The 12,778-nt window shown below is 44.3% G+C and overlaps 1 protein-coding gene and 1 long non-coding RNA gene across 2 annotated transcripts in view; one reads left to right on the forward strand and one right to left on the reverse strand.

Moving 5' to 3' along the window:
• Positions 1-300: 300 nt before the first annotated feature.
• Positions 301-12,778, reverse strand: part of TMEFF2 (transmembrane protein with EGF like and two follistatin like domains 2) — a 125,703-nt gene continuing 113,225 nt past the window's right edge. The window contains exons 8-11 of the mRNA XM_032114970.1: positions 8,563-8,686; positions 6,884-7,042; positions 1,972-2,058; positions 301-1,569 (exon numbers count right to left, since the gene is read on the reverse strand). Of these exons, the coding sequence (XP_031970861.1) occupies positions 1,473-1,569; positions 1,972-2,058; positions 6,884-7,042; positions 8,563-8,686 (467 nt within the window). The 3' untranslated portion in view covers positions 301-1,472. The remainder of the gene's footprint in view (positions 1,570-1,971; positions 2,059-6,883; positions 7,043-8,562; positions 8,687-12,778) is intronic.
• LOC116446715 lies at positions 4,880-10,384 on the forward strand. Its single transcript, XR_004241326.1, has 2 exons — positions 4,880-5,148; positions 7,169-10,384. It is a non-coding gene; the product is annotated as an uncharacterized LOC116446715 (long non-coding RNA).

Raw genomic sequence — 12,778 nt, forward strand, 5'->3', positions numbered from 1 at the left:
CAGGATCACACCTGCTCGCAGCCTCTGCTGTGCACTCCTGCCCCACACCATCACTCTTCCCATCTGAAAACAAGGCTCCAAGATTGGAGAGCTGGGGCGAGGGCTGAGGAGCAGGGGGTGGCTGTGCAGCCCCCTCTCCTTCTGCCTCGGCCCAGCCTATGGCTCCAGGAAGCAGAAGGTCCCTGCAAGGCCAGCACCAGAGAGCTGCCCTGTGCCAGAGAGCTGCCCTGTGCAATCATCTGCCTCTCTGCCTGTGCAAGCACCACACTCCCACTCCCATCAATCAGCACAGACCAGGTGTCTGGAAGCATCTCTTGCCAATCACCTTTTATTACCTTTAAAAAGCCAAGAAACCCAGAACAAGACAAAAACTGAGACCGTGTGAACATCATGCAATGGATTCACTTCAAAGCAGGCTGGAGTAGGGAGGGGGAAGACCAAAAGTCGTGTTAGAGTAGACATATCGCTGCACCCGTGTCTGAAGGCCAGACTGGGTGGGCTGTCATTGGTGGGGTTGGTGGTGACTGTTGTGAGTGACCAGACGGATGCTGAAGTAGGAAATGGAAACACACTCATGAGACATCATCCCAGGTAAGCCCAGGTCTTACTCTGACATGGTGATGACAGTGAAAAATACTCCTAACTCTTGTCTTGGGTATGTTCTGCCTGGGCAAAGTCTCTTTGGAGAGGAGCAGCACAGGGACTGCTGCTACAAGGGCTCTTTAGCTCAGTTGTGCTACTCAGTGGGACTAGAGCTGGGGCACTCAATTAGTGGAGTGGATGTTACGCAGCAGCAGTGATGTTACCCCACTCTGCCCTTCAGTCTCGCTCTGCTGTCTTCAAAATTCATAGCACAAACTAGAGCAGAATTACCTTCTCGAAAGGGTGTGTTTTGGAGAGTTTCAGCTATCACGGAAATAACTCTGCATCTTGTCCATCATGTGGATGTGACAAAACACATGCCCTTATTTTCCTGAGGTATAGCCAACATTTGGGTTCATTACATTTAATGGAGTAGGGTCACCCATAAAGTTATTCATAAGGTATTTTCTGAGTGGTTTTCACCTTCTCTTAGAAAAAATAAATTATATCAGCATGTTCACGAGGTACAAATGGGACTGGCATTTCAGCTGTTATTATGTTATTAACTTTTTTAACCTAATAATTTTCAATCAAGAGTGAGAAGCAATTTTCACTCACTCCAGTGACCAGAGTTGGAGATTCTGCGAAGTGTTCTCGTAGGGTTCACCTTGACAGACACCTAATTCCATCCCAAATGGAAACATTACCCCCGACACTCTCATTGCGGTTACCGAGAATTTCCATTTCCCCTTCGGTTAGGATTTAATTTAGAAGGCAAAGACTTCCTAAACTACGGGAGAGTAAAGATAGATGGTATGGGAGAAGAAGGCTGATGAAATGTAGTTGACTCCGGATCTGAAATATTTTATCCCTCCTCAATGTAGGTTAAATTATTCTTCACCTTTCCCACATCCATAATTGTCGCTGATCTTGGACCAACTCAAAACCCTACTACTGAGTTCAGTAGACTCAAAATTGCCACTAGAACTGGAAAAAGAAAAAAAAAGAGATTTGTTAGTGTCCATATACAATATCCCAAGACTATACACAGCTATGAGATACAGCAAATTTAAGAAAGGCAATTTTTTTCTCATCACTGAGTATTTATTATATATAACAAATACATGAAAAAGAAAAAACTATATTGTGTGATATAAATAGTTTATTTACATTACAGAAAAACATCAAGACAATGTATACTATTTCAAATATATCCATACATAATCAAATATAGCTGTAGTACATGTTCTCATTGGTGTAGATTACCACAAATGCAAGGCAACATGTGTAGATCTTGTCTTAATCTTTTGTCTATAATACTGTATTTTGTAGTCCAAGCTCTCTGCAGTTAGTTTTGCCATTGTGGAAACATGCGCTCTTTAAATTAACCTTGTCGATGCTCTTGTTGTGTTGTCTGAACTGTAGTGCCCTGTGTTTTGCTTCTGTCTGTGGATTCTGTTGCTCCTGGGACATTTCCTGGAAAAGAGAGTTGTGAGAATACACGGCTCTTAGCAACACATCTGCTCAAGAGGTGGCAGGGGCAGCAGGGATGCGAGGGCGAGAGGTGCATCCTCCAGCCCTCGGCGTGCTTCCTCCTCAATGAAATGGACTGTGCAAGCTAATGGCAATGGCATCACAAAAAAAGCCACAACCCCCCCAAAACATACTGTGAACAAAATTATGGCAAGGGAGACTTTCAGATTCCTGAACATTGGCCACTCTTGCTGCATCACAAGGGTCCCAACTGCACCACATTGCTCAGCTTTAAATAATGCGTTTATTTTGAGCGAGGCACAGGTGGAAGACCCAGGACGGTCTCATGCTCACCTGGTCAGCGTCCCAGGTCTGTGATGTGTTTACAAAGTGGCTGCAGGGGCTGCCTTTCCAAGGCCCTAAGTGTCTGCAGTCCCTCTTAGCCTCCATGGAAATGCTCCATGCTTCAGCCCATGAGCAAACAGCTACTTTACTTACAGGTGCCTGCACCATGCCATGGCTGCTTGGCTTGGTGTGGAAAGCAACTGTGCTGGAAAGCCCCAAATCTGAGATTTCTTTGGACAGCTGCAGAGGCTGTCCTCAGGACCTATGGTGCTCCTCAGTGAGAGCACATTTCAATCTTTCACCTGCAGCAACCTGTTGCTGCAGCAACACCAGCTGTGGGGATGCCACGTTTCCCCCTAATGGAAAGCTGATGGTGTGTTTCTGGTTCCCTCCCATGGAAAGGCACCCGCAGGCAGAAAGCACGGAGAAGTTTAATCCCAGGTGGAGGCCACAGGAAGTCCTAAGCAGCTGGAAGCCAAGGGTGGTTATGGTAGAAACTGGGCAGCTGCACAACAGAGACTGAAACACCCTCTTGGAGTGCCACAAGAACAGGCCCCAGAGTACTCCAGACCATGCTGATATGGAAAAACATTCCCTTTGTATGGGGCTGGCTTGTTCTTCTGTTACAGGAGGGCTTCCAGCAACACCGTGTGAAACCCTATGGGTTATGCACCTTCTCAGTGCAGTGGGAGCTTAAAGCACTTGCCTGAAGCTCTGTGTCAAATAACTAAGAGCACAACAGAGTGAAATAGATTTTTATTGACCCCTTAAAGTAAAAAAGGTCATTTTCCCCCCCGTTGAATGGAAGTGATGTTATAGTTTTGTGACGTCAACTGAAAGGCTAAACAAGAGCCTAAGAACTTAGGAAGCATTTAAAAAAATGCTGGAATACAATTATGTAAGTGTCTAGCAAAATATGGGTCAGACTGTCCTGACTTGCCTCACTTTTAAGCCACCAGGACCACCCCCTCATGAGAAGCTGTATGGCTGTGGGCTATATTTTGCCTCGTTCCTTCCTGGGAAGCAGTGAAGTAGGCTGCTATCATTACTCCAGGAAAAACCAGCCTGTATCTCCTGTGCTCTTAGGGGTCACGGCAGAGCTTTCATTACAGAACTAAGGCAGACTTTAGCTGGTCTGTGATCTCATGACAAACTCATTATTCCCTGCGAGTTCCCTGAAAAGGCGCTCAAACTTTGGGAGTGAGTCAGGGAGCTGTTGTTAGCAAACACAGGGCTGATTCACTGCCGGCGTGCCATGTGCACTGAGCGCTTCCTGCCCGCTGTCCCCGCGCGGCCTCTCCTGCCCGGCCGGCCAGGGATGCACAGCGGGGCCCCGTGGGCTCTGCAGGACACGGCCAGGGACACCTCCACGAGCTGAGACAGCCCCACCAACGCCCGCGGCCACACAGTGCAGCCCAGCTTCCAGGGCTCCTGCCGAGCCTCCAGCATCAGGAGTTACAGCCCTGCTTTGCCCCAGTGCTCAGCCATGCGAAGCAGGATTAGGGAACCAGGGCACAGTGGGCACAACCAGACTGATTTTCTATGAAACACGGAGGAGCCAGGTGGCTGGGGGATGATCAGGATGGTCAGCAATCCCATGGTGGACACTAACTGCTCCAGCTGGAAGCAAGGAGATGAACAGGCACTTTCCTCAAACCAACACTGACAGTATCTATGCAGTTGCTTACTTCAAGGTCGAGAGAAATCAATTCAAGTGTAGAGATTACTCCAATTAAGATGATGAAAAAGCATCTTTGAACCAAAAATGCCCATGTTTCAACTGTACATTACCAATGTCTGGGAGCTTGGGAAGGCCCCAGGGCCCAGCACCAACACCGCGGCTGCTTACATGCAGTGCAATTGCATTTACAGGTGGGCCGTGTCTGAAGTGCAGCAGGGATTCTTAAGAGGGGCACTGGCATTTAACCAGCTTTTTAGACTTAATCATCTGCTAAAACGGAGTGATAGGTTTTCCTTGGTCCTCAACTCTTTAATCACAAGTCCTTTGTAGTGCACTGTGTGGGAGATGCATTCATTTCTGAACACAGCAGTTACATCGATGTAAACCAAGTACTGGAGCACAGGCTGCCCTCCCTCTCTCCCTCCACTGAAGCTTTTGCTCAAAAGCTCGAGTTACTCACAATGTGATTCATAGCAGGTAAAACACGTTATGCATTCATTTTTAATCAAGTTATTTCTTCACATAAATAAGCTGCTGTGACTAAACATTAGGGAAGCACTAGAAATGCAAAGCTGTAAAGAAAACTGCTGAGAATCATTATAACACTAGGCCATATCTATATTATTTGCCATCCTCCTTCACTTTTATCACTGCTTCCTTTTTTTGCCTTATCTCCAAGCTAGAAGTCCTTGGGTAGACTGTACCTCACTGTTTCACCTCCTGGCCTCTGGTTCTCTACTCCTCCACCCCAGAAGCTTATTCCCATTGCTGGCACTAGTGATGAGTAGTCAAGCAGCCGACCTCTTCCAGGAACTGAGTCAGTAAAACCTCAATCATCACTTCTGTTGGTTTCATTTTCAGCTGAGTCCATCCCCTGACTTCGTTGTTTGCGTGGCTAAAGAAATGGTAATGGTGGCAACAGAGCATTGGAGGGACAAGTGCCCAGGAGGCAGAGGAAGGGGCAAACCTCAGCTGTCAGCAGCCCATTTATTCAATTAAAGTGTCTGTGCAACAATGGCCCTAAAAGCAATGGAGGGTACCCCCACAGATTTGCACCACTTGTACAGGTAAGATTTTAAGAGCAACAATAGTAATGATAGCTGGAAGATTACAGTGGTAGTTTTGTGCAGCTCAAATGAACACAGTGCACCAAACTCACTTGATAAATTAATTAGGTGAAGTTGCACTGAAATGAGCAGCAAAGAATTTGGCCGCAGTGGCCTCTGAGTAAAGTTTCCCTTCTTTCTCCCAGGAACTTGGCAAGGTGTTTTCAGCACTTTCAAGAACTCAGGGTGTGGAGTTCAAACCAGTACAGTCAGGCTCTCCAAAGCAGACAACTTCATAAACTCAATTGCTTATGCATATGCTGCCACAACACTCCCTTGTCATGAGGATTTCTCTTAGGCCACTTAAGAGCACCCTTTTGCAAATGTATCTCAAATCATTATGCTGGGATGCAGGATGCTCTGCAGTAATTACATCCATTACAGAAAAAAGTCAAAAGATCATAAATTGACTTGGTTACTAAGTGTGGGGGAAAAGGTACTGTCTCTGTATGAAAACAGTGTGATGGGTAATTTGCATTACAGCACCAGATCACTCAGAGCTCCCTGTCTTCATTCTTCAGAATAAAGTACTTTGCTCACTGCATCAAGGTGACAAAACCAGTCACTTCACAAAACAATACCCATTTGTTCCATTATCAGCTACTTCACCACCTTCTTTCCTCATTACATGCTATATTTTTGGTCCTTTGAATTACCTCTGTGAATACCACCTCCTGTAATCTCCTGACTCATTCCGTAGTTGCCATTCAGGTGATGAACTCAGTTTGGCCAAAATAGGTTTTGTTTTGTGCCTTTAGGCCAGAGAAGGATTTATGAGGTTTTTTTTTCTGTCTTTTCCAGGCACAAATGCTCTACACTTGTTTTCCCGCCAAGCAGTGGAACATAGGGACTGAAATAAAGTAGATTTTATTTTATATGGAGGTATGATACCTGGCCTTTTTTTTTTTTTTATTTTAAAAAGAAAATAATTTGTAAAAGAGTGATTCATTGGTGCTGCTAGCTGACTTAATTTAACCTTGTGATTTCTAAGAGAAGCCCGTAGATGTTTGACATGGGGTAAGTTCATTTCAGAATTTACCCCAAGCTCTCCCAGAGACAGTAACACAGTCAAGTGGGGGAGTAGAGCAACACATGGAGGGGAAGGATTGCATTTACCCCTCTCATTCTGAACTACCCTGGGGCTGTCTTTTCCATTCACACAACCCTCTGCTCCTCACTAAAGAAAAAAACCCCAAGTACATCATATATGGAAGACCCTAAAACATGTGCAGTGCCTTTGAACATGCACTCAAGCCTAATGAAATCATTTAATCAGCAGGGTTGCAAACAGGCTTAAAAGTTTGTCTGCTTTGCCTGATTAGGACTAAGGCAATGGGCCCTTAAGGAAACCAGATGGAGATATGATTAGTTTTATTAAGTGTTGATCCAGCTGCTGTATTTATATTCCCCTTATTTATATGAACAATATTTGTCCAAGCATCTGAATACAAAATAGAGAACTTCGCTTGCTGTAGGCACTGTTGCTCCCTAAGTTTGATTAAGATGGAAGTAAAAATTCAGTCATAATAACGAAGGAGCACTGGCTGGCTGGACCAGATGATATCTTATGTTTGTTGGTGAATTAAATAGCATTTGTTATCAGTAGCGTCACTGCAGAAATCGGTATAATCAGCGCACATTGCAGGAAAAACAAAAGTCTTTTCTCTTTCTACTGTAAAGTACCAGAGATACTGACCTTGTAATACAGAGGACTACAACACAGATGATAGCAATCTGGATAGTTCCAATCACAGCTGCTATTAAGACATACTGAAATCGTACTGGACCTGGAACCACATATAAAACGCTGTAGTCCTTTTTTTCACAGTGTTGTCCAGTATAGCCGGCATCACATCTGAAACAAAACATATTTTTTTCTCGTTATACCTGCTGCTTTCAAGGAATGCTGGGAAAATTGTATCTGGAAAAAAAAATTAGTGGCTGAAGCATAAGCTTATGTGTTTTTTTTTTTTTTGTCCAGAATGGACTCCCACAGAGAGAGTACCAGTAAGTGCTCAACCTCTCAGAGGGAAGACTTCTGGTCCTCAGTGTCACCAAGGTCTGTGAGAGTGAACAACACTGTGAGAGTGCCAGGAGGTGCCCAGGGGACCGAGACATAACTGGCTTCAAGTGGAACTAGTTGCACGTTGTGATGAGAACTCATTTAGTTCCTTGCACAACATACTTTAGACTTCTCCCTTTCTTTGGGGAGGTGGGGGAGGGTGAAAAGCCCTCGAGTTGTGGTTCCTTATGCAGATTACCCCTAAAGAGGTGATAAGCAATCATCCAGGCTCCATATGAAATGTGATTAGATGCTCCTGAAAGTGGATACATCATTTACATTTCATCTGGTTGCTATAAAAAACCCCTCTATTGATGCTGCAGCCATCCACCCCGATCCTGCTTGTTGCACTGCTCACCAGTTCCCATCCTGCAGCCTGACATCTCCACGCTGCTCTGTGATTTTGGGGCCAAGCAGTGTTTTTACAGTTTCAGCCCTTGTCCTGTTTCCCCTTAATTGGCCAAGCAAGATATGAAAATCCAGGTCAGTGGCAGCAGCAACTGTCAGGGACTGAGACAGACAGCCTGGGTTCCTCTCATGTGTGTTAGTGGAGCACTAATCCTGATAGGTTAAGCCTTGAGCTTCCTCCCTTTTCTTCTGCATTCCCACAGCTGCCAGCACCTTGAGGAAAGGACATTTTCCAGCTGAATGGAGCACCTAAAATGCAGCAGCTGCAAAGAGCAAAACGTGCCCTGGCTGTTTGTGTGAGCCCGGAGAAGCTGGCTTAAGGTTCTGCCCTGGGGAGAAAGTCTGTTCTCTATCTTTGAGCTCCCATTCCAGTGTCCCAGGAAATGGTGCTTCACGTGTAATAGTCCTTTTCCAGCCACCTGGCCACTGTGTGGACTTCAGAAGTAATATCTGCACCTGTGCAGGGAGGCATTCACTGTGGGAGCACTACAGTGCTTTCACTAGATCCCTCCTGTCTGCCCAAACCTCCTCCAAAATCACCCCCCGCTGAAGCAGCCACCTCTGCCCCAGCCAGCTGCCCCACGAGCATCACTCCTGCCACAGCAGGGACACATCCTCTCCCTCAGGCTGAGGAGGGTACCTAGCGTGGTCTGAGCGCTTTGTGAAGGGCTTTTAAAAACACATCTAAATAGAACTGGAGCTTACTGGATGGCTTTACAGTCAATTAACATTGTTCATAACTCAATACACTTTTGGGACTTCGTTGAATAATTTAAGTCTGATGGATTTTGTAGCACAAAGGGCCATGGTTGCCATTATTTTCCACAGCTGATCTAGACAAAATGTTTCTGTAAGTCAGTATTTCCCTGTGTGTAGCCTTCCCTTGCTGGTAGGAGAAGGGTTACCTGCAAGACGGTTCCAGCATGTTTGTGGAGTGCTCACACTTGCCATGCATGCAGAAGCCATTGTAATGCTCTGGACAAGGGATGTAGATCCCTCTTGCACTTTCTTCCAGTTTGTTTGCATTCTCTGTGAACACAGGTGAAGGGAACGTTAACCGGGCCACGTAAGATAAGGTGAAATGATGGGAAGAACTCAACATATGAAAGAAAGGAAAATCAGAAGAACAAGATGTGAAAGATGTTGTTCATGGGAAGCAAGAGTAAGGGTTTGCCCCTTCAAACAGGTTGGTTGATGTGAAGATTTGCAAGGTTTTATCTCATTCTTTTATAATTCCTGTCAAGTTGCAGCAAATGAGATACCAGAGAAAGTAACGTGACTATTCAAAAACTTATGACAGAATAGCACAGGCAAAATACCTGATTAATTCTGTTATACTTTATGGACTGTCTCCTCAAACTGAGACAAGGTTAGGAGAGAGACTCTAAACATTTGCATGTAATACACATTACAGTACTTTAGGTCATTCAACAGAACATATACAGAAAGATAATTTTATGGCTGAAGTAGAGCAGGAGTCCAGAGCTGAAGTTTAGCATCAGTGCTGTGTGCCCGTGCCCCAAAGCCCAGTGGCCTCCTCCACATCCCACAGCATCCAGCACTTTAAACTAGTTTGACTTTCTGCAGCAGTTAAAGAGTCACTGAGACTGCAAATCCCTTCATGCAGCCATGCAAATGGAGGCTTCATTTAGTTTTGAAACAGGTATGTGCTCAACTTCACAGGATGAAGCAGAGTGTCACCACCATGAACTCACATGAATTTTGTAGGCCACCAAGGTATTAATTAATCTGGGTAATTTTGGCAAATTCTTCCACTTAACCAATACTTATGATACCTCAAATGGTAACACTCCTTTTTCTGTGACAGTATCTTCTAGTCATGATTAATTAAAAACAGAAGAAAGAAATCTTGTGATGGATGTCTGAGGAAATGTAGTTTGCACACAAATAAGTTGAAGCATTTTTATCTTCCAAAGGAAGTCCCCCAGTGTTATAAAACAATTGCAATTTGTGTTCTGCCTCCAAGCCAGCCATGCCGGCAGCAGGCATGCTTAGGTATTATCCCACCTCTGGGAAAAGTGTGTGCAGCAGATCCAAGAGTCAGATTTTCATAATGAATTTCTTTTCTGTCGCTGCTGTCCAAGGAGAGTTGTAAGAGTCTCTAACCACTTGCACTAATACAGTTGGTTATATTGTCCTTATGTGGAAACAGGCGAGGACCAGCTCCCAGCAAATGAGAATGACAGGCAACCTCTACATCCCTGCTGACAGCATTAGCTTCTCTTTCATCCTTAGGATTTTCACTATGGATCCCTATTGCATCTTTTCAAATGCACATATGCTGAACACAAGCCCGTGTGCCTCCCCCTGTTCCCTGATTACATTGGGATACCTGGAGGCTGGGGGAGGCTCTTATGGACCATGCAGTGCAGAAGCATCAGGGGCAGGGAGAATTCCTGGGCTGGGGGCTGACAGCTGTCTCTGGGACAGCACAGACAGGATGTGCTGGCAGGAGGCAGGTTAGAGGTATGGTATAACCTCCTTTGACAGCTCGCCCAGGAATTTGTGCTATCAGAAAATGTGGGAACACAAGGTCCATTTGGTCTGGCACTAAACATTTTTGGCTGCCTATCATCCTCTAAGTGAGACACTGGCTACCAACACATGAAATATATACACAGAGTTGTCACCCCACCAGGACTCCATGCATGCTCCTTTATGCCCCTGGAAATCCTCCCAGACAGAATAAACGTGTGTGATGTGTCAGCTATCCGTGGACTTGCTCATGGCACACACACACATCCCGATGTGCTCAGGACTTGTGGGACTCCATACCCATATAGTGACCACCTATGCACTGTGCCTGATGGATTCTGGGTGTGCTGGACCTCTGCTATGGCCCACATTCAAATCTATTTCTGTCCAGGAAACTGCAGCGAGAAATATGGGATCCTTATTAATACACATTTTTTTCTGTTGTGGAGAACATAATGCCATTTCCTTCAAATCCTCCATTACCAAAGGAAATTTGTTTCCTCTCTGAAGAACAGGAGACTGCTCTGTGTGCACACACCCATGTGTGTGTTTATCTCTGATTGTTCCTTCTCAGGTACTGAGGTATCTCTGCCATGTCTGTGCACCACCACTCAGTGCAAGAATCCCTCCTCTCTCAGATCAGCCAGCAGTGTGGTTAAAACAGTACGAAATCATTTGTGTGGTTTTTTTTGGTTTTTTTTTAAAGGCACACTTCAAGATGGAGGAGAATTGTAACTTTCAGGACAGACTAATCTAGGACTTGAAAGGGGGACCAGGACCTATCTGGACGTGCAGATGCTCTCACTGTGTGTAGGCTGTAGGCCTAGCAATCATGTGGGTAGAAACCATGTTTTCTTTAACAAGGTCTCTAGCACACTTTAAAGTAAATCTAGGATCATGCAGAACTTGTAATTACACCTCTAAGCATAATGTTGTGATGGAAAATGCTTTACTGAATCTAAAATGAGACGGCCCAAGCTTTGCTAGCATTTGTAGGATAAACACTTCATAGGGTAAACACTTCATACAGGAACACTTGTCACCTGGCTCAGAAGAGCCCACAAAACTTAGACACAAATTATCTGTATCTGTATCTCAGTTTGACTGATGACTCCTCTGAAAGAGTCAGGGATTTAATATAAAGGCAGAGAGGGGGAAAAGCTCATATTTAGTTTGATCTGCCGTTTTGGTTACTCAAAATACAGACCACAATAAAAACATCATTTCATTCAGACTGAGAAGTTCTCCCTCTCAGCACATTTTGAACGCACACAAAATATTTCCCCGCCTCAAACCAGGTTATTTTTCCCATTACAAAACCCATCTTTTCAGAGCCAATGTAGAGACCCAAACACCCAGGCATGCTTTGAAAAGTCCGTTCATGTTAAAACTGACTGCTCCCATTTCTGGAAGGACGTGAGCACCATTCAGCAATCCAGCTGTTGATGAGATACCAAGCCTTATGAACGCATCACAGGGTTTACATCACCATGAAACAAGAACTATAAATTGATTCTAAAAATAAAACCATGCTGAGGTTATAAAGCAAACAAGAACTGTACATATCTTAAAAAATTAAACCTGAATTAAATAAATTAAGACTTCCACCCTTATTATAACTTTGGATTATTTATAAATTCAGTATTGGATGCAATTGCACTAATCAAACTGCAGTATCACTATACTAAGGAGCCCCTCTACCACACCCACCTCACACCTGTAGAGAGCAAAGCTAAATACAGAGTAACCCACTTTTTTCCAAGCACAGCAGATCTGTATGCATAAAGCAATGACAAAGACCAAATTCAAAGTTACTCAGGTTTCAGTAATGTTAAATTCAGTAGCTGCTCTTCACACACTAGACTTACTGCACTGTTATTGGCAACAGTGTGGGAAAGTTTTATTTGTGCCAGAAGGACAGACTTGTACCTCTTTGTGATGGACAGGATTTGAGGCAGAAGCCAGCTGTAAAGACTAGAGGTAAAAATTGGACTGACTGGGTCAGTCTCTCCTATCTCTGGACAAAAGAAATTCCTGCCATGTTTCTCAAAATGCTTGTCCTTTTCATTTCAAAAAAGAAATACACCCTCACCCTCCAGAACAATTGTATTCAGAAATCTTGAGGCGCTTTTCTGATCGAAAAAGTCACTTTGATGAAGCCAACATCTTTTGCATTTCTGCAGCATTTTTTGCATCTTTAGCCTAACATGACATTTCATATTGTTCGCATCTCTTGTTAGTGCCAGCACATGACATGATAGCCTATCAAATAAGACACACTAGTCAAAACACATTATTTTTAAGTGTGTGGAGGCCAGATGCTACTTTGTGTAGCCTGAAACAGTTTATCATCTCTCTTACTGGAAAAAATCTCCCAGCTGAACTCTTGTTCTCCAACCTCTCTGTGGATGGCAGGGAGATGCTGAGATGATGAGCTATTTCTCTGGGATAAACTGGATCCTAAAAAGATATCCAGTGTGACTGACCACCCACACAGTGATCTTGCATTTCTTGATGGATTGCCTTCTGAAATGTTCAATAAATTATTTAAAGCCATCTTGTCTAAATTAATATCTGTGCCTGTTCCTGTCTTTCATTAAGAAGGAGCAGAAGAATTATTTCAAA

Source organism: Corvus moneduloides, chromosome 7, assembly GCF_009650955.1.
Source record: "Corvus moneduloides isolate bCorMon1 chromosome 7, bCorMon1.pri, whole genome shotgun sequence".
In the NCBI taxonomy this organism is placed as follows: domain Eukaryota; kingdom Metazoa; phylum Chordata; class Aves; order Passeriformes; family Corvidae; genus Corvus; species Corvus moneduloides.